The sequence below is a fragment of the Sciurus vulgaris genome (assembly GCF_902686455.1).
Source record: "Sciurus vulgaris genome assembly, chromosome: 13".
In the NCBI taxonomy this organism is placed as follows: domain Eukaryota; kingdom Metazoa; phylum Chordata; class Mammalia; order Rodentia; family Sciuridae; genus Sciurus; species Sciurus vulgaris.
In genome coordinates this window covers 16,463,915-16,485,719 of record NC_136474.1, presented here as the reverse complement: position 1 = coordinate 16,485,719, position 21,805 = coordinate 16,463,915, and the positions used below count along the sequence as shown (strand labels likewise).

The window sequence follows — 21,805 nt, the reverse complement described above, 5'->3', positions numbered from 1 at the left end:
TGTTTGGCTGCATTCTTCCTTGATGACAACTGGTAAAATTCTCGTGGAGACTTTTTTTGTTGGACTACACATGGAGAGCTGTTCTTACGTGTGAACAGCTTGTCTTTTCTCCTCAAATATTTACTCTTTCTAAAAGCCCCTTGCTCTTGACTGCTTCCTCCATGGCAGAAGTTCCTTCGACATTGACCTTCCACCATGCTCGTCTTCTCAGCTCACCATCACAGTGTTTTTAGATCTAAGATCAATGTGGTTTTGAGTCCATCTTCTATGCTGCTGAGGAAGGACACATTTAATTTCATTTGTAAATATCCTCAATTTCCAGAGCATATGAGCTGCCCGGTGGCATGGAAGAGGGACCTTGTGTGTATTCACATGTGACAGCGGGTGCCTTCCCTCGGGTGTGCTGTGCACAGGACCTGGCAGAACACTGTGCCTAGGGTCAGGGCCGTGTGGATGTTGGTGCCTCGGCTGGGTGCTTGTGGCCTGGCCAGAGTCAGAACTGAGAAAGCAGGTGGGCGATCTCGCGACCTAGCGCCCAGCCTCCTCCCCAGGCACCTGTGAATGCAGCTTTCCTCTCTGTGTCTGAAAAGAGAACGAGAAGCACTGGGGACTGTCGCCAGCGACTGGGTGGGCCGGCACTGACTGTGGCACTAAGGAGAGTTTTCAAGCACTAAAGCTCACAGGTTGTGGATTGTATCTCCCAACTGAAAAGGTCCAACAGAATTTTCCTGAAAAACTCTGAAGCCTCCTATAAACTGCGGTAGTGCTTGGGGCTACCAGATGCAGCAGGCCACTGACAGACTTGGGGTGCTCGGCCCTCAGGGCTCCTCCTTTGGCCTGCAGCTTGCCAGGGCCTGGACACAGGTTGCAGGATGCGCACCTTCCAGGCCAGGGCACACTGGGCATCTGACTGCCTTGTGGCCAGAGCAACTCAACAGTAAGTGCGCGCAGGATCAGGGGACCTGCTTCCCCCGAGGTCATGCTGAGTCTGCACCCTGTCTGCCCCCTGGCTGTGTTCTAATGCGATCTTTTCGACTAATATATATGTAAAATGAACCAGTAGCTTCCTATACGTAAGGGAAAGTTCCGGAGTCCTCCCATCTCCATTCTGACTAGTATCAGACCACAGAACTGCTCAGGCAGCTGGCCATGCCCTGGGGGTCCCTAATGTCGCTCCTTCCAGACAGTTTGTTGCAAAGAACTGGAGAGAATTTAAACATTCTGTCATTGAATTGTTGATTTTACTTGGTGGCAAGTGAAACTCTATTTAAAAGGCAATGACAAGACCATTTATCATGCCTCTAAAAATAATGCAAAAAGAAACTAAACTGACTCCCAGATCTTTCGTTCCTTTGATGGTCTATGTGTCTGAAGTTATGAGATCAATTTCTATATTTTCTACAAAGCTTTTTGGATCTTTTGAAATGGACTTCAACTATTCAAGTAGCAAAAAGTAAAAAAAAAAAAAAAAAAAAAAAAGAAATTTAAAAAAATACACACACACACACACACACACACACACACACACATACATATATATGTGCACCCACCCCCAGGGGAGGGGGACCCAGAAAGCAGCATGGCATTTGTGTGTGTGTGTGTGTGTGTGTGTGTGTGTGTTTAAAAAAAATATCGTTTTATTTCCAGCAGCGGGAGTGGCTGCCTAGTGTGGTGGATGTATTGGGCTCAGGGTATGCGTGGGCCGGAATGACTGGGTGACTGAAGGGAAGAAGGAGGTTTTTGGGGCTAGGCCCGTGGGGGCCTCAGATACGCTTCTGGCAATGGGCAGATTTCATGAAGGACTCATGGCAAGCCACAGCTAAGCCACCAATAAGATTAAGAAATTCTTGGGACTCTAGTTGTCCGTCACTGTTGAGGTCTCGCTTCTTCATCGTGCAGTCAAGGACCAGGATCCTTCCGGTTCTTTGTGAAGGCAGCCAGTTCTGTATTCATGAAGCTTAGGGACTCCCTCTTGGAGAGAGTGCAGCTGTTTCCGTCCTTTCCAGCATACTTCTGGAAAACAGCAATCAGGGACTGATACACCGCTCCGTCTCCACAGGTTGGGACGTTTTTGCCGAGTTGGAGTGGAGCGAGGAACTGCGGCTGCGGCTAGGAGCGTGCCTGCGTGCCATGCGCTGGGCGCTGGGCTCCTGCTCAGCATGGCATTGTTGATGTTTAAATTTGGGGGACATTCGGCTGCTTGAACTTTCAAAATCATGCTAGTGGAAGGAGAGGAATGATAAACCTCAGCTCCATGAATGGACAGGAGTGCCCTAGGTGTAGGCATAGCCCACAAAGGTGTCTGCCCACTGGCTGTATTCTAATGCGAACTTTTCGACTTACAAATATGTAAAATGAACCAGTAGCTTCCGATATGTAAGGGAAAGTTCCGGAGTCCTCCCATCTCTGTCCTGACTAGTATCACTGATGAGGACAGCGCGGTAGCTCCCGCATGCTTGGCAGCTCTCTTCCAGGTGTCACCGCAGTGCCCTTCTGCCGCCTGATGTCACAGAGTCAGTTGCTCCTCAAGGCACAAGAACATACTTGGCTGACTTTACGGTTACTAGAGAACTGGATTCAAGAGGCTGAATCCGCCACAGACCTTTAGGACTGCATCTTTCATGGATGGCAAACAGAACTTCCTGGTTTTAGCTCTTAAAAACAAGACTTTAAAAGCTCATTAAGCACTCACAAAGAATGGTGTGCATCGAGTTGTTTTTTGAGTTCAGTCTTTTGATACTGAAAGTGAACTCAGCAGAAGACCTTTCATTTCCCTGAAAACTGTGTGTGGACTCCGCACCTTTGAAAGAGTAGCTAGAAAAAATGTATCTTGTTGAATTCTAAAATTCTTTGAAATAAAGAAAAAGACATGGTGAACCTCATTCTGTTATTAGAGCAAATTAGGGCTATGTCTAAGTTGTTTATGTCCAGGAGATACTCTGCTAACACAGGCACCTCCTAGTCTTAGTAAATCCAGTTAGGAATTGTACTGATTCCATCCACTGGGAACAACTTAAGTGACTCACCAAATGAGTCACCTCTTCCTTCGTGGCTGCTGTTACTGACTGAGGTGCCAGCATAGACGTCCTTCCTTGGACCTAGCTCCGTGCCAGGGAATTTGTCAATGTGCTTCCGAAAAGTGAGCATCTTCAACAGAGAAATGATGACCAGGTGCAGCCTGACATAGATGGACACTTTCCAGCCATCGCACGTCCATCAGCTGGTACCACCCATCAGACTCTCCTAATGGCGGCCAGGGGAGTTTGGACCTGGAACAGCTGCCTGCTGTTGCCAAATAACCAATAGCCGGTTGGTGGCTGGTATCTACTGAACAACAGAAGCCCATTTTCTCTCTCTGCAAGTTGATCCACCTGACAGGAACTAGTTGTTCAATTGAGGGACTTGTTGAAGAGTTTGGCAATTATCTGTCACCCTGCACAGAGAAGAGAGCCTCTCACTAGTGTATCTGGACCAGCAGTTGGGTCCAGTTCTGCAGTTCTCCACGGTTCGCAGGTGAGAACACCCAGCCTCCTGGTTTCTGGCATGCTGGGATTAACTGTTTTGTGCCCCCTCTTGGTGCACATGTCCCCAACATCGAGCTCGGTGGGAACAAGTGTACTGCAGAGCGCAAGACCAGCAGGGGAGCGGTTCTGGCCACTTGATGGACTCATAGTTGGTTGGATTTATGTGGTGCGATTGATTTAGCAGTGATGCTCTCCGTTTCCTTTTCCTGGGTGTATCAGGACAGTCTCCTATTAGCTAGTCAGATGTTTTGACTTTTGTCTTTAGTATTTACTGGTTTACAGGCGAGTATCCAGAGAATATACCGGAGAAAGAAGTTGTTCAATGGATCTGGGTGATGAGATGAAAAGCACAGATAACTCCAAAGAGACCCAAATAATCAAGTGGTAGGAAGAGCTCAAAAAGATAAATAAAGGGAAACACTACTCCAGAGGGGGGAACCTCAAGCAATCGGAGACTGATTAAAGATGATTCGTTGTTTACAAACTGCTTCTGCTGTTTTGGAAACAAGAACCTGAGGCAGGAATAGTTCCTTGATTACAAATGGTTTCTTTTCATTTTCAGTATTTTACCAGGTAACATCGTGTTTTAGTTTTTAAATGTCTAATTATGAGATACTATGTTGTACAAAAAAATCTGTTGTACCCATTGCCCAAATTTTACAATGCAAACATTTTATTAATAGTTATAATTGATATTTTTAAGAAAATAAAATGTTTCAGGTGCAGTGGGAAGTGTCTGTGACCCATCCTGCTTCCTCCTTCCTGTCCCCAGGAGCAGACACGCCAGAAGCTGGTGGAGGTCCCCCCACCATGCTCTGAGCGCTGTCACTCGTAGGTGTGCTGTTCAGGGTGTCCTAAAGCTTCACCCGAGTGATGGCATCCTGTGCGTATCTGTCTGCAACCTGTTTCTTCGTTTGTTGTCACATTTTCGAGATTTGTATATTTGAGTAACACAGGTCTGGTTCATCTGTCTTAGCGCCACTGTTTAGCAGTCTAGTCGACACGTGGCCACTTGTTATCTGTTTCTTGGTTTCCATACACACACAGCAAGATTGAGTCGCCCTTTACGTACAGTTAATAACTGATCTGAAGAGATGGTGACAGGCCACTGTCCATCATTCTCCAAACTGATCGTGTGTACTTGCATATGTTCCCATTGGTGTTGTCCTGGGGTCTTTTCTCTGTGTCATCTATCCCACTGACAAGTCCCAAGAACTGTTTGACAACTGATTTAGTTGGATCTCTAAGTTTGATAAGAGTAAAAGCTAAGTTAAGGAAATGAGGGTAACGGCACAGTGACACACACCAGTAATCCCAGTGACTCGGGGAAACAGGCAGGAGGGTCTCCAAGTTCCAGGACAGCCTGGGCAACTTAGAGACCCAGTCTCAGAGACAAAGGTCAGGGTGCAGCTTAGCAGTGGAGCACCCCTGTGTGCAAGCCCCAGCGCCAAAAGAGGAAGGGAGACTGGAATGTGGGCTCTCGCCACCTCCCGAGAAGCCCCACCGACCCTGCCTTGCTCTGCGGTCTGCGCCGTGGCCTCTGTGGCCTTTTTAGATGCTTCTCGGCTTGCGGCATCGTCCTCTGGCGAGTTGGTGGCTTGTTCAGCACTTCCGTCAGGGCTGCTCAGGCGTCCCCTTCTCAGTGAACTCCCTGCTCCCCTCGTCCCTCAGTGCCCTTCATCTCCAGCACGGCACTACCGTCGCTCCCTCCCTGGCTTCGTTGCCTTCACTCCTGTATCACGGACCCTCCAACAGCACCTTGCTGATCGTGAGTGGTCAGTTCGTTAAGTGAATGGATAGGACAGATATACACTGATTTAAAAAACAAACCCGCCGAAGAAACACAAGTGGGTAGCAAGTAGTCTTGCAAGTTATCAACAAAATGCAAAGTAGAACAATGGAATGGTATTTTTTTTGTCTACCAAATCAGTAAGGAGTAAAAATGAATGGTGACATCACTAGCAAGGGTGTGGGAGTGCCCTGGTGCAACCCTGGGAAGGAGCCGGATGTGCAGCTCCTATAGACTGGTGCCAAGCTGGGCCGCAGCGCTGTGTGACACACGTCAGAAACCACCTGCTCACCTGTGACAGGGAGCACTGTTAAGGCACAGCACATAGGTGGTTTGGAGTACCGAGCAGCACGTGTGAAATGAGGGACACTGAGTGCTCTCTACCCTGGTGCCATTGTTTCACGAAACACAGGGCCAGACTTCTGAGCATATGGGTTTGTGGTTTTGTATTTAAATACCTAGAAGAAAGGTTTAGTAGCGAGACCCAGAGCTTTCATCGTCTTAGGTCCGTTGGTTTCTGTGTTGTCTGTTTCTTGAGCGTGTGGTGTGGCGAGGCTGCGAGGCACTGACGTGTGGGCCCTCTAGCTGCTGGGCTCGCAGGCAGACGCTGTCCCCAGCGGCAGCAGTGCCACGCGGCAGCTCAGCTGGGGGAAGGGGTGGGAGGGACTGGCAGCTCTGGCGGCCAGTGGTGCATTCTGCAGTCACATCCACGCCTGTGAGTTTGCACTGTGCACTGCTGGAGCCACAGGCTGCGTGTAGCCAGTGAGCACTTGAAAGGTGCCCAGTGCAGTGGAGTCACAGGATTTTTTTTGTTTTATTCAATTTTAATTCCACTTGACTGGTGGCCAGTGCACAGATGGGATGTCGGGGAAGGCTGCCCCAGCTGTGTTTGAGTCTAGACCTCCCTGCAGTGAGGGCACTGGCCGTGCCCACAGGCAGGCTGCGCCACAGGGCCTTGCTCAGAACTCAGAGCAGCTCCAGGCATGGGTGAGCGTGGAGGGAGCTGGCACCCGACCCAGGAAGCAGTGTGGCCAGGGAAAGACTCCACTTGTTCACTGGCGAGTGGGGACAGGCCACTGCAAGGCCTCGAGCAGACAGCCTGTGATCTGAAGTTTCAGAGAGCAGCTGGAGCTTTCTGACGATAAGCAGTGGGAGTGAGGGCAGCAGCAGGGAGACGCGAAGCGGCTGCACAGCCAGGCAGAGGTGGTCACCTGGCCAGGCCAGGATGGAGGAGGTCAGAGGAGTCAGCGGCACTGACTGCAGGGTCAGATGGGGGTGAGAGGAAGGGCGGGTCCAGGCCAGTCCCTGAGGGAGCACTGGGAAGGAGGCTTGGAACAGGGACTGGCGTCCTCTTGGGGCTCATGAGTTGGAGGTGACTGTAGCTGTGGTCCCAGGTAAGGCCTGGCAGCGAGTGACCCTTCCCAGGGACCTGATTATGAGGTCCTCTTGTTAGCCGGCACAGACGGCCCGCCATCCCTCTTTTCACAGTAGCGTTGTGTGCATCTTTTATTGTTTGTGGCTCTCAGATTTAGAGAAGTGTTTCCTATTCTACTTCTTCGACAGGATGGCTCCTGAGCAAGTGACGTCCCTGTCGCGAATCTGTGTCCCACTTGTTACTCTGCCTGACTTCGAACCCCTGGTGGAGGCTCTACTCACCTACCATGGCCACGGGCCTCAGGAAGTCCTCTGGCCCCAGTTCTTTGAAGCCGTCAGTGAGGCCTTTTTGCTGTAAGTAACATCCATTTCACCTTCCGTCCAGTTTCATTTTTCCTTTACTTAGAATGTTTCCGTGTGTTGGAAATGCTGGCCAACAGCATTTTCCAAGTGTTTTGGTCTTAGAATCTTTTTATACCCCTAAAAATCATTGATGATCCCAAAGGACTTTTTAAAACATGGGTTCTATCTATCTATCTATCTATCTATCTATCTATCTATCTATCTATCTATCTATCTATCTATAGATGTCATATTTGAAGTTAAAACATTTTTGAAGTATTTGCTGGGCTGGAGGTCAGTGGTAGAGCGCTTGCCTAGCATGCATGCACAAGGCCCTGCATTTGGTCCCTGGATACACACACACACACACACACACACACACACACACACACACACATAACCCCACAAAAACTTAACTTAAAAATAGTAATAAATTGATTATGTGTTAACACAAATATTTCTATAAAGAATCATGGTCTTTTCCAAGACAAAAGTTGTTTGGCAGAAGTGGCAGTCTTTTTTGTAGGTCTTATTAAGACGACCAGCTTCTCATGTCTACATCTGCATTCAGTCTGGTGGGACACGTTGTTCTGGGTGAAGTATGTAAAGAGAACTCAGCCTCACACAAACGAGTGGTGGGAGGGGCAGGAATGCCATCGTAGTCACCTCAGGTAGTTTTGTGAATGTTCTGCTTTGATGCTTCACCAAAATTTGAAAATGGCCTTTTTTTCAAAAGGTTGGTGGTGGCCATGTGGAATCTGAAGTTATACCAGTGAGCTTTTCATATGCTATTAAATGAAAACCCGTTGGTCTATCTAGTGATTTTGGGATCTTTTGCCTGGGCATGAGTTTGTAGCATCATGCATGATTCATTGGGAAGATCTTGGTTCATTGACTGATGCAGATCTTCCAAACATAGACATAATTCATCATGCATTGTGAAAACTTACAGTCATTACTGTCCCTGGCAAGGTCATCAGAAATGTCTTAACTTGTTGGAAAGCTGCCAAGCTCATGTTGGTTTTCACAGATTTTTCTAAAATTTTGATTTCTGCTTAAAAGTTTACATTTATCGTGAGCCACAAATTTTGTCATTTATTTTTCTCCAGGTGACCCAATCACTTTGCTAGTTTTTGAGAAACTGTGCCAAATAACCAAGTGTGAATGATCATTGTCTGTCTGCTGCTCATTCTTTCAAGTGCCTTTCCATTGGGGTGGGTGTAGGTGCAGTCAGGTGCCGGTGCCTCTGTAGCCAGCCATGGTTTGGGTTATGGAGCGGAAGTGCCTATGCATACTTTTCCTTTTGCCATTCCGAACTTTTTACAAGTGTTCTCAAGGGTAACGATTTAATAAGGTCAGTGTTCTATACTGCTGTGTGGAGCATGCTGTGACCACGCCAGCTCTCCCCGGAGGGCACACAGTGAAGGATGCAGGTGAGCGCATGCCAGGCTGCACAGCTCCACCCACTGCTGCTTCTGTCCCATCAGTGCAGATGCCAGCAGGTCCAGCAGGTGTGGGGGCTCCACCGTCAGGGCACAGTTCTGTTGGTGAGACGTCCATGGTTACATCTAGCATCTGCTTGGAAATCATTCGGTTCCCTTTTGTTCAGACTCTGCTGTGGTGAACTTGCACTGTGACAGGATTTTAAGCATCCTGTTGCATAAGACCCAGGAAGGTAAATTGCAGTCCGCAAAAGCACATGAAAACTGCCCTCCTCCCGTTTTGCTCTATCTGTGGTTAGCCACTTTCTGGAGTCCAGGCCTCCAACCCGAGTCAAGGACCCTGCCTACGTTGCTTTCACCTCTCCTGGTGAAAGAGCTGGAATCCCGGAAGCAAACCTTTTAATCCTCCTTTTTAAAACCAGAAATCCATTCTTAAACCTAAGAAGATATATTATAAATACATTTAGTCTTTAAATAAAATATTGATGAATTCTAAAATAATCTGAATTAAAATATATAACTACAGCTAGTCACAACGGTGCACACTATAATCCTAGCAGCTCTGGAATCTGAGGCAGGAGGATTGAGTTCAATTGCCTCAGCAATTTAGCAAGGCCCTAAGCAACTAGCGAGACCCTGTCTCAAAAAATAAAAAGGGTTGGGGATGTGGCTCAGTGGTTAAGTACCCTGGAGTTCAATCCCCAGTAGCAAAAGAAAGAAAGAAAGTTACTACTCAAAAAAATCAACTAAGTATACTTGTTTCTTATTATATTTCCTTGTATACACAAGGGAAAATACCAGATTTTTAAAATACCGATTTATTTGCTAATATATCAGGTACAAACAAAGATAGCAAAAACTAGGAGAGGAAGAGAGAATAACCATGTTAAACTCTGAAAATACAGAGACGTGGTCTCTGAGGTCAGAGGCCCTGCTCCACCAGGCCTCACATAGGCTCTGCACGACTCCCTGAACACTGCTGAGCCCCAGAGGGAAAAGTTAACGCCAGTTAAGTTAAAAACATTTTTAAGAAAATAGTTCAGACTGCACAGAGCACTGAATGGGTCAGGCTCCCCCTTCTTCCCCACCCAGATTCTGCAGACCCCACTTTGAATCACAGCATGGCGGGAGTTGCTTTCTCTGCAGCCTCTTGAGACATTGTTCCTTTCTGCGCGATGAGACATTGTTCCTTTCTGCGCGATTCCTTCTGCGCGATTCCACTGGTAGCAATCTTCAGACTCCACTGAGTCTCACAAAGTGAAATTCAAAGTGTTCATATTTTTTAAATTCAGGGTGCAGAGCTGTGATTCTTTTTCATTTAAAAATTTTTTTTCACTGTACATATTTGGGTTACAGTATGGTAATTCATGTATAAAGTGCATGAGGGTTATTGGTGTGACTTTAAAATGATATTTGCTAGTTATGATAAGCCTTAAATTTTGTTAAAAGCTTAGTTTAAAAATATTTTAATATTCAATTCTTTCTTTTTTTGAATATTTTACTATTCAATTTCCTTCAATTCTTTGTCATTTAAATGTTTTTAGAGAGAAATTAGAGAATTGTTACCTGCATAGACCCTTCCTCTATTCAGGGCATGTCTAAAGACATAGTTATTACAGCTAAAGATTGACACTAGTTCCTTATCATCTCACACCTAGTTAGGAATTAAATCCCCCTGAGTATCTCACAACTTGCTTAGTCAGAGTTCAAGGCCACAGGGGATTTCGTTGATGGTGCCTTTACATTCTCTTCCGACCTGTGGTCTGGCTTTGTGATTTGTGTTGAGCTGATGGGACCCTCTCCCCACTCTCAGTGACAGAGCGGCCGCCTTCTGGAGTGTGCTCCAAGACACAAGCAGCTCCTTCCCAGGCTTAGGACGCTCCGCTGGTCCTGTGCTCAGTGTCTGGATGCAGTGGCTTATCTTGTTTTCCTCTCGGGTTCTTTGGTCTGCTGTGTATTCATGTCCCAGTACCATCTTGTTTAAGTGGTATTTGCTATAAATTAGGGCTAGTTCCTTCTCATTTCTCCTCAGTTTTTAGTTTAGTGAATTTCAGTCTGTGTGTATGTGTATGTGTATAGATTATTACTTGTTTTATCTTCCAAGTAAACTCGGGAAGCAGTTTGGCCCCAGGAAAGACCCCTAGTGTTATTTCAGGGCGAGTCCTGTTATGTGCATAGATGAACTGAGGGAGACCTGGCATGCCTGTGAGGTTGAGGCTTTCTGTCCCCTGACCAAGAACACGTGTCTGCCTTTCTGTTGCTGAGCTTTACTCCTGTCATCTTAGAGGGATGTCTGAGAGATTTTCCATGCATTTTTGTTTTGAGCTATTTAATGTTATAAGTGGGTCTTCCCCATCTTCAGATGGATTTTTGTTGTATCTTTGCATTTGGAAAATGAACAAATTGAAAACTGTGTCATTCTTAGGTTAGTTCAGAGGAAGTGGTTCCCAGGAGAGGGTTTCCATTTTTCACATATGACTCTTAAATATTAGAATGTACATTTTAACTTCATTTCCAATGAAAGGTTATAATCCAGGACTTCATTAAAGTAAGATTTGGAAAGGAAATAGATTATGCTACTCGGGAAGCTGAGGCAGGAGAATTGAAGATTTCAGGCCAGCTTGGGCAACTTAGTGAGACCCTGTCTCAAAATAAAAAGGACTGGACGTGTGGTTCGCTGTTAGAGCATCCCTGGGTTCACTTCCCAGTACTGAAAAAACAAAAACAAAAACAAAAATAAAATAAAATAACTAATTTTCATGGTTAAAGAATAAAAAAGTCCTTTTCTACCTTCTTTAAGCCCTCTGTCAAAATGCACTCTGTAAGTCTGAATGTCCTGAGTCTGACCAGCAATCTTGTTATTGATGTGAAATGTCAAGTGACAATCAATTCAGAGTTTATGCAGTGCCCGAGCATCGCCCCGCACCAGTTAGCCAGGCCCACCCTGAAGTTCTGGTGGTTTCCCTGCCCACTCTGATTCTTCACATCGGCAGCAGTTTTGAACAATGTTTGCTTTGAAGTAGAATTTCTCCGTGGCAGCTCCATTTCTGATTTATAGGGCCAGGTCTCTCAGAAGGCCGTGGTCTTCTCAGCCTCGGCATCCAGTCTCACTTTCTCAGCAACGCTGGGTTAAAGGGAACCAGAGTGGAACAGCCCTTGGCATCCTCTGTGAAACCCCAAAAAGCTGTTCCAGAATGCCTGGCGAGGAGGCGGCGGCGTGGAGGAGAGCCGGGGTGGCTCTGCCCTGCTGTCCTCTGATAGTTCACCCTCCCTCCACGGCTAATAAAATGTGTTTGGTTTGAAAAAGTGTGTCTGCTGATCTGCAGGGCACAGACCGTCCAGAAACGCTTGCTGGGTGGTCTTCGGCCGTCCAGTTCCACGCTTGGGCTCAGCCAGTGCTCCCAGCCATGGTGTAGGGCTGGGGCCTGTCCCTGGCACTTTCCCCTGACGGAGCATCCCGCCACATGTTGACACAGGGAGGTGAGTCAGTCGGTTGGGGCCATTGCCACCCCCGCCTTGGCCCCTGGATGGTTCCCACGTGGGCCGCCTAGTCATTTAGAAACCACATGCTTCTCTGACCCATGCGACCCGCCCTGTGTTTAGCTGTACCCTGTGTTAAAATTGGCTGGGTGTCTTTGGCCATGGCTTCCAAGGGCTGCCATGGATTTCCAGAGGTGGGCTGCCTGTCTTCCTTTCCCCAGAGCTTGCTTGCCCCCTGCAGCTTGACAACCCAGAGGAGCTCCCTGAGCCCTTGACTGAGTGTCAGGCCTCGCTTCACGTCTGTCCCAGGTGACTGTCACAGCCACCTGCACCAGGGCGAGCTCTGAGGCTCCTATAAATCTTCAGAGTGCAAGTAACTCAGCATGACATGTCCTCTGAGGTAACTCCAAATCCACCGCCTCAGAAACAGAGAAGTCTGGCAACTACATGGAGAGGTTTTTCTCCACGCCTGGGTGAAGGGGCCAGGGAACCTGGAAAGAAGAGTAAAGGCATGACTGTGATACTGGGACAGTATGAAATAGGAATGTGGCCCGTTGCCCTGTTTCTGAGACCTTGGAACTTCCTCAGTGGTCAAGGTGAAAAGAGTGAATCGTGTTATTCATAAGCCCCACCTGAGTTTATGCTCCTGGATGACTCTTGGTGACTCCTGGAAAGCTGCAAGCTGAGGCTGGTGACCACAGGAACAAACCATGCAAATAGAGGGCTGGAACTTGAGCCCACCCCTGACTCCAGAATCGGTCCTGGTCCCCCGGCCAGTGATGTGTCGTTTGTGCCTGCATAAGAACACCTGCGTGAAGAGCTCCCACAATGGCAAGCACCGAGGTGCGGGAAGGTGGTGCGTGGGAGAGGCTCCTCCAAGCCCCTTCCCACACCCTGCCCGTGACCCTCTTCCATTTGCTACTCCTGCGTTGTGTCCTTTATAATAAACTGGTAATAAGAGTAAGATAAAATGCCTTCCTGAGTTCTGTGAGCCATTCTGGCAAATTATCAAACTGAGGAGGGGATCATGGCAACCTCTGACTTACTGTCGGAAAACTGGGAGGCCCCAGCTTATAATTGGTGTCTGCAGAGGTGACAGTTTATAGGCCTGAGCCCCTAATCTGTGGGGTCTGCTCTAACCCAGGGCACCACACCCTCCTCCATGATGTGCTGCCTTACCTCAGGCCCGAAATGGAGTGGGCCGTCTGTGGGTTAAGACCTTTGGAACGATGAGCCCCAAATAAACTTTTCCTACAGCGTGTTCTGGTCAGGTCTAGAATCGTTAAAGTTGTTCTCGTCATGTCTTCTCATCACAGCGGTGAAGGAGCTGACCACGACATGAGATCATCAAGTAAACCTGCATCTGGGATGCTATACCGTGTCCTTCCCCGTTTCTTGAATTAAGCAATTCCCCAGCAGTAACTGGTCCCGACTTCCATGGGTTTCTCTGGTGGCCTGAACAGCCCTTTGTCTCCTTCTGACTGGAAGAGTGAACTGTCACAACTGTCTTGGCTGAAGAGGCCCAGCTGCCCACCCCCCAGGCTCCTTCAGAAACACCCCTTCAGGAACCTCCATCAGGAACACTTCTTGTGGAGAATTTAATTCTACATTTTTTATACCTATTAAAAACTTTTAAAAACATTTGAAGCAAAATGATTTACTAAGCAGCTGGGCCAATTTCTTCACCTACTACACCTCTTTGGAGAAGATGGGGCAATCTCTACCTCACCCCCCTGAGCATTTGGGGAAACTGAGTCTTCTCAGGGTCAAGGAGGCCCCTGTCTGGGAGAGTCTGGTGGTGGGAGACACTTGCTGGCAGAAGCCCAGCAGTGAACAGCAGGGGTTCTCCTCCTCCTCTGCGAAAGAACCTCGGGCGCCTGCTCCTTGGGATTGGGAGGGAAATCCGAAGCCCTGCCAGTGCCCCGAGCACTGCCGGGCAGACACTCCCGGGGCCAGGCAGGGGTCTGAGGGAGCCGACTTCTCTTCTTCTCTTCCTTGAATTCATCATTTTTATCAGTGTCCAGAGAATTGGAGCAAGCACAGTGAAGAAAGGGCACCTTTGGAGTTTCCAGCCAGCACACGTTGATCAGAATGAGAGTGTTCAGGGGCCCTGAAGACATTTGTTTTTTCTTTTTTACAAATCACTGACTGAAATTTCCACAACTGGGCATGGTGGTGCACACCAGTAATCCCAGTGACTTGGGAGGCTGAGGTAGGAGGATTGCAAGTTTGAGGCCAGCCTGGTGACTTAGGAAGACCCTGTCTCAAAATAAAAAATAAAGGTCTAGGATGTGGCTTAGTGATAGAGCCCCTGGGTTCAATCTCTAGCACACACACAAACAAAATCCACAGTATGTATATTCATTTTATCAGGCTAGACAACACAGTACAAAAAAATATCCTCTCCTCCTCATCCTCCTCTGGGACTTCTGATAACCATACCTGAAATCCTTATTCACATATAGTAGTCAATTTAAAGACGTTCTCATTCTTTTTAAAGTAGCTTTTAAATACAGAACAACCGCAACAAAAAAACCAGCGTCACACTCTGCATACCACTCTGGAACCTTTTCCTTAACTATATACCTTGGATATCCTTCTTGGGATATAGACCCAGCTCGTTTATTTAAAAAAAATAGGAACACATGCCAGGGTTTCAGGGGGCCTAGTGCACCCCGCTGCCCCTGGGGACGCACGTCTGGGTGGCATCTGACTGGTCTGTAATTCTGCTGCAGCGAACGCCTGTCCGTCACCAGCCACCAAGTGGTCCTGAAAGGCCACTCACAGCTCACCCAGGACTCCGCCTGGTGTCCCTCTGAGGCCCACCTCCAGTCCTGCCCTCGCTCCGGACCCCTCCTCCACGCACCCTCCTCGCTTCCCTCGAGGGCCTGGCTGGTGTGCAGCCTTGTGGCGTGTGTGCGTCTCCTGGCCTCGGCAGTGGGGCTGTTCCTCCTCCTCCACCTGACACCTGAGCGCCGGTGCTCCTCTCCCGCCCAGCGCGTCCTCCCTGGGTGTCCTCTCCATTCCCACCACCTTCCACGCAGCTAAGCCCTCCCCAGGCGCACCCTCAGGCCAGACCTCCCCCTGGAGCTGGGCAGTGCCACATGCATTTGATGTCTCTGCTTGCCTGCGCCTCTGACACTCCAGTCCCCCGCCTCCAACTAGCTCTTGGCTAACCCTTCACAAATCTGGTCTTCTCCCTTCTTTCCATGTGAGTCGGAGGCGTATCTGGCATGGAGGGGTGGGGGAGGTGAGGAGATGGAGGAGAGGGCCCGAGGTCCCAGCCTGGGGCGAGGACATAGGATCAGAAGAAGCTCGGAGGCGGGCAGAGCCCTCCCTCCCTCCCACCTCTGCCTGCTCCTCCACAGTCCCCCGGCTTCACCTTCCTCCTGGCTTTCCTGTCCCCAGAGTCCATGCAGGACAAGGTGTGTGCAAGGACAAAGGGAGAAACCTCTGGTCCCTGGTCTTCACACCAGCTCTGCAAAGAAGTGGCCCAGAAGTCTGATGAGGGGACAGGGGCTGAAGGGGTCACTGGGTGTGTGGGCTTTTTCCCAGCTTTGGCTTTCCATATTAATAACCTTGAAAGCACCCTCCTGTGTGGGACAGGCAGGTGAGGGCAGGAAGCCCTGGGGGCCAGAGCACAGAATCAGCTGCCCCCCATTCCTTCCCAGGAGGAGGGCTGGAGCCCCAAATCTCTGACACCGGAGGACCCTGCAGCAGAAACAGTTGCAGAAATAGTTAGGTCTGCGAAGTTGCCTTGCCTGAGGTCTGCTGCGCATCAGCTGGGCCAGGACCACCCTGTGGGAAATGGTTAATTAAAAAATCAACTTCAGCCACTGATTTGTAAATACACTTATTAAGTATTGACAGCGTAGTAACACTGTACTAGTCTATGCATATGTTTCTGTGTTGGACTCTTCCAACAACACTAGGAGGGAGGAAGACCCATTTTACAGATGAGCAAATTGAGGTTTAAAGGCTAAGTAACTTTCCAAGGTCATCCCGTTAGCAGGTCATGGTTCTGGGACTCAAACCAGGTCAAATCCCACACTTTGAACCACACTATTTCTGCCGTTAGGGCCTGCATTTACCTGGACCCCACGAGACCTTTTTCCCATTCATTTTTCATCCCTCCCTTTTTCTTTCTTCACTGTATATTGGTTTATGTTTTTTGAAATCTTTTTTTTTTTTTTTCTGAGCACTTCTCTGATTTGCTAAGGTGAGTTAAGTAGAAGCATAGTCACATTATTTTGCAGATGAGACAAAGCAAACATTCCTGGATGCTGTGAATATTCTCTTCTGCCATGAGAGGCCTCATACACGGGATTGGTGACTGCATCTCACATGCTGCTCACCTTTTTTCAGGACCCGTTTCTACCTGACGTCTCTCTCGTTTCTTGCTGAAAGGAAGAAGATGTCTCTGCCCGCATCAGCTGTCATCAGTCTGTGGCTTCGGCACCTTCCCAGCCTTGAAAAAGCAACGCTGCATCTTTTTGAAAAGCTCTTCTCCAGAGAGAGGAATTGTCTGAGGAGGATTGAGTGCCTTATTAAAGATTCATTGCTGGTACGTGCTGGGCTTTGGTGAGGAGAAGTGTCCTTAAGAGATGCTGGGGATCGTTTCTATTAGTTAAAGAGGCGGGGCAGGTATAAACAAGCACTGGAAACTTAGTCGTATTTTTACATTTTGTCTTGAAAGCACCTGATGCACGAGCTTTTCTAGGTACTACTTGATCCCTGTCCCTCTATCGCGTATTCACAAGAATGGACATTTGGACAACAGAGGTTTTGGGGCGCTCTGCGAAAGAGCACTTGGTTGACCCGTCCCTGTCGCACCTGTCGGGAGGTGGTCCGCTGCCGTCCACGGCCTGCCTTTCCCCACACCACACAAAAGTGTGGCCAGGAAGGAGCTGAGCACTGCCCTTCCCTGCCCTTGTCCTTGCCACCGGCACCCTGCAGGCCCAGGGCGGCCAAGGAGGCCAGGGACTCCACCGCAGGCATTTTAGAGATACTGTTTCTTACTTCAGCATGAGGGGTGAGTTTTCCAAAAATGAAGATCTGTGGCCAAGGGAGAGGAGGAGTCAGTTCACAGAAATAGCCTCAGCACTTCACCAGGGAAAAAGTAACAGCACGAGACTGAAATAACCCCAGGAGAATGGTCACAGCAACAAAGGCAATGGAGATTTCTGGAAGTTTCCTCTCGGGTGAGGCTGCAGCCTTGGAACCTCCTTCTGGGGTGGCTCTCACTGCCCTTCACTCTCAGGCCTGTGAAGTCAAGGACTCCAGGGCCACAAGGCCACAGGCCACACTGCCTGGCCCCATGTCAGCAGTCCTTGGTTCCTTCTGAGGGAGGCAGCTCTGTGGAATCAATGTGCATTTTTGTTAAGAATAGAAATCAAGATGAAAAAGAATTGAAAAAGCTACATGTCACACTGGACTAGCCAGGGTGACCCTGCTCCCTGGTCCTTTTATCCCTTAGTCAAATGACAAACCAACTGAGGCAAGGGTAGTATCCAAATGGCCTAGTTTGTTTGAGTAAAAGTAAGCAATGGGATGTGTGAAAATGTGGGAAACAGCAGGTTGGAGAAAGCCGTGTGTGCACACACCACGGTCCCAGCCCTCGGGAGGCTGAGGCAGGAGGACCCCTGAGCCCAGCAGTTCCCATTGCAAAGCACAGGGGGGAAAGTCAAAAGAAAATGACAAAGTGTGTCCACAGAAGAAAGTTCTGGAGACCCGTCCTGTCAACCACACTTGATGGGTGTGCGTTGCTGAGAAGGCAGCAGGCCAGCTGTCTCTGTCTGTCCCCTGGGGCCCGCCCACCTTTTGCTTCAGGTCTTTCTGCTCTTGGTGCCCAGGGGTCCCGGGTGAGCAGGAGGACCATGCAGGTCCTGCCACTGCCCTCTGCCAGTCAGGTGCAGACCAAACCCACTCGATGTGAAAGCTCACAACGCTTGGTAAGAAAAAAGGAAGAAAAACACATCAAGACTGAGAGACCCCAAGGAGGATATTTTTTATGGGCAGCTACTACTTGATCTCCTCTTTTTCAAGAGAGTTACATACTAAATCAAGAAATAAGAGTGCACCTTACTTTACAATAGTCACAACACAATTCAAAATAAATAAAAAACGCTGGAAGCCCGCTGGCACCCCATTCCAGGTTACTAAAAGTAATGGATTGCCTTTATTGCCTCGTAAATTTATTTCTGACTTAAATGTGCATACTATAACTGAAGTCACTTTTTCTCTGGTTGTTTTTCAATGGCAAAATAGAGTAGGTGGACTCTTTGCTTCCGGGATGCTCAATCAATTTTCTGTTAATCTTCTCTCAGTGGAAAACTCCCATCCCATTTGGTTTTCCCGTGACCTTTCATCGATCCCTGTGGTCCTTCTCTGATCCTCCTTCATGTCCGTTTTACCTGAACAGCACTTGAGTGCGAGCAGCCCATGAGAGAGGCAAGCAGACGTCTCGCTGTGCAGTCTTCAGTTGCAGTTTATAGTTCAGCACACCCTCGCCCTGCAAGCAACTCCTGCCCATTGATTCCAAAGCGTTTATCAAGATCATGTGTGTAGAGATTTGGAGCTTTTATTATGGTTCAAGGGGGATCCTAGAGGGTGTTATTTGCTTTAATTTATTGTGGCATTGGCAGGATGTGACCTCTCTGTGCCTCCTGGTTCAAGGGAGGTAATTACGATACAAGCGGGAAGCCCCCGCCTGGTGTGGGCCTGCCTGCTGGGGAGCCCAGCCTGTGCCCGGCTGAGTGACTGGAAGGTGACCTGAAGAACTGCTTCCTAATCGTGTCATCGGACCCACTTATCGCAGTGCAGTATCTGGGTGCAGAGACGAACCAGCAGCGGTATCGCCAGAATCTCCAAGGCCCGCCGAGCCTGCCGCGCTGGGCTCCACGGAAACCCGACGCCTATTGCATCAGAGTCGGGCTCTGAGAGTGATTAAAGCGTGATGGTCTGCGTGACGTGTGTTTTAGATGGAATGCTGTTAATCATATTTCCATCTCTGGGGACTATCCAGAATGAGTCTCGGAAATTCTATAGTTACCAAGATGTCGCAAAAACGAGGGATGAAAGTGCTGTCCAGTGTGATGGCCTCCCCAGGTGGCCCTTGGCCTTCAGGGCTGCAGAGGCCTGGTCAGTGCTGCACTGACACCAGACGATAAGGGGCTGGTCTGTTGTCACCTGAATTTTATGTGCATATATGTGACATACAAGTATATTTATTATACATATGTATGCATACATACGTATTTATACACACACATACCTTTGTTTTCTAAAATAAAAGTGAGTTTTCCAAACCTGTTTGCTTTTGAGGCTCACCCTTTGGCTTCCGTGGGTCAAACTGCTCCCTAGTACATGTGCCTGCCACAGATGGTAGCCCCCTAATAAATCAAGGTTTTTAACCCCAGTTTGTACCAGTTTGTAGGTTTTTAACCCTAGTTTTTACTGTACAGACTGAAACTTCTCAAAAGAAGGTGGTCTTGGCCAGGTGTGGTGGCGCATGCCTGTAATCCCTGTGTCTCAGGAGGCTGGGGGGTGCTGAGGCAGGAGGATTACAAGTTCAAGGCCAGCCTCAGTAACTTAGTGAGGCCCTGAGCAACTTAGCAAGAGCCTGTCTCAAAAAAAGAAGAAATGGCTGGTGGTGTAGCTCAGAGGCAGGACACTTCTGGTGTCAACACAGAGGCAGGAGAAAGCAGACGTCCTGTGCTGCCCTGACAGCACCATCACTGGAAGCCCCAACCCGCAGCCTCAGACCTACCCTTGAAGACTGATGCTGTCACCAGAGCAGTGGAAGCCGCTTGCGAAGCACGCAGCCCTCGGCACCCTCGGGCTCCCGGGGCCAGCCATGCTTTCCTCAGTTCTCTTGGTGGAGCCCAGAGAGCCGTGTTTGGATTCCACCCCTGAGTGAGAAGGCCGGCAGGTGGCAGGGTGGCCTGTGCTCGGCTGCTGCGTGCCAGGGCAGGGCACCTGGTTCCCGGGGCCTCCCAAGCTCTCCTTAGTGGGCTGACCCTGCTCTGAAGAGCTACCTGTCCCACCCCAGGCAGATGGGCAGCTGGCACCAGGGGAGGATGCCCGCAGGAGGCACCGACGAGGCAGGGTTGTTTTGGGTTTTGTTTTGCCCAGATGACAAATCCCAGACCCCACCTCACTGATTCTCCTCCCTAAAAGCCGCCAGGGCTCAGTGAGAGCATTTCTTAACTCCCAGAGCTTCAGAGCCAAGGCAGCCGTTTGCTCAGGGTTCTCGCGTGAGCTAGGGTGCGCACTTTCCTTCCTTCTCCAGGTAGCAGTTGTGGCTACTTCGAGGGAAAAAGGGACTTTGTTCCTACAAAATCCCAGTGCACAGTCCCCTTTTGTAAAATGTCACCCTAAAAACCTAACTCCACGGCCTGCACTATGTGGTCGGTTTCTGTGCCCGAATGGCTTTTTGCTGATGTTCTAGGGTGTTCTTTTCCTATTTTTTTCCCTTAGTCTCATAAGCATGTTCTGCTTGAGCTTTTTTAGTGCGATGCGTGTGTGGTAGATGCAGCAGTGGCTGAGGAGGAGCGTGCTTGGTACTCAAGCTGCGGGCTCTGCCTCTGGACAGCTGCTGCTTTCCCAGGGCCGGCCTCCAGGGGGCACCAGATGGCAAGACAGTTTACTGCCCGGGATGCGGCCGCGGCTGCCAGGCAAAGATGAAGGCTGAGAGGGAAACACCTAGAACAATGGCAACCCAAACCAGGGCAGCCCTGGGCCTGGCGCGTCTCTTACCACTCAGCGGGCTCTGCGGAGCTCTCCTCCAGCTCAGCTCCCCAGGCTGAACCGATGCAGGCACTGGTCCAGGGACCATTGGGGGGATATTTGTCCAGCGTCCAGAGCTGGGCATCCCCCAGGCGTACTTCCACTTCAGTGTCTGAGCAGTGTGTGTAAATTTGAAAGGCAAAAGTACATTTGGTACTTGTTAAGTTTTTAAGCCCAGGAATGACAGATTTATCACTAATTAAACAATAATTGCATTATAGAATACTGAAAAAAAAATTGCTTGTAGTATAAACAACATCTGGTAAAGATTAAAAAGAAAGAATAATTTCTCCAAACCCAAATTTATTGTAAGAAACTTGAATGTTTTAAAACAAAATAGATCCTAAAATGTAAAAGGAATATTTGCAGTTTTATGTTTAGCATTTTGAAAATAGAAAAAATGGCATAAGGAAACATACATATTTATAAAGATGCCTAATTTTATATGGTAGATGTGAAGGTTTTTATATAAATAGATTGTTTGAAAACCAAATCACTTTTTAACTCAATAAGGAGCTTATTGTGAAAGTAATCTTAGGGAGAGTCTTTTTAAGTAGGACGCTTTCTGGTGAATGCAGTCACCCTTGATTTATGTGTGTACACCAACAGGGCAACAGTGGCTCCCAGCAGTCGGATCCTCGCAGGACAGGGTGGCCTGGCTGGTGGGCCAAGAGGAGAGAATGCCTCTCAGCAGATTGCTCAAACAGTCATTTCCTGAGCAAAAAACTGCATTGAAATTGACCTTGAAAAGAGAATCCATTGCAAACCCACTGAACTTTGGCTTCTCACTCGTGTGCTCCCTCTGTCCCGATGCTGAGGGGCCTGTGTCCATGAAGGGTGGCAGTGGGAAAAGACCTGGGGAGAGCCTGCCTTTCACTGTCTCTTTAGTTTTTTCTAAGAGGCATTCGCTTTCATCTGTGAATTACCTCAGTCTCTTTGATTTCCCTTCCTGGTTTGTTTTCGAGCATGCACACAAAATCAGAAATGGAAAAAGATGACTATTTCTTCCTGAGTCTTGCTCATCTTTGTCCTCAGGTCTCTGCATGGTTTGTAATAATCATTGCTGG

The 21,805-nt window shown here is 48.6% G+C and overlaps 1 protein-coding gene across 1 annotated transcript in view; it reads left to right on the top strand.

Annotated features, from left to right (window-relative positions):
- The window catches only part of FANCC (FA complementation group C), a gene marked incomplete at its 3' end in the record, with an annotated part of 195,878 nt that overhangs the window by 154,197 nt on the left and 19,876 nt on the right, over positions 1-21,805 (top strand). The window contains exons 7-8 of the mRNA XM_079108857.1: positions 6,877-7,041; positions 16,359-16,515. Coding sequence (XP_078964983.1) covers positions 6,877-7,041; positions 16,359-16,515 — 322 coding nt within the window. The remainder of the gene's footprint in view (positions 1-6,876; positions 7,042-16,358; positions 16,516-21,805) is intronic.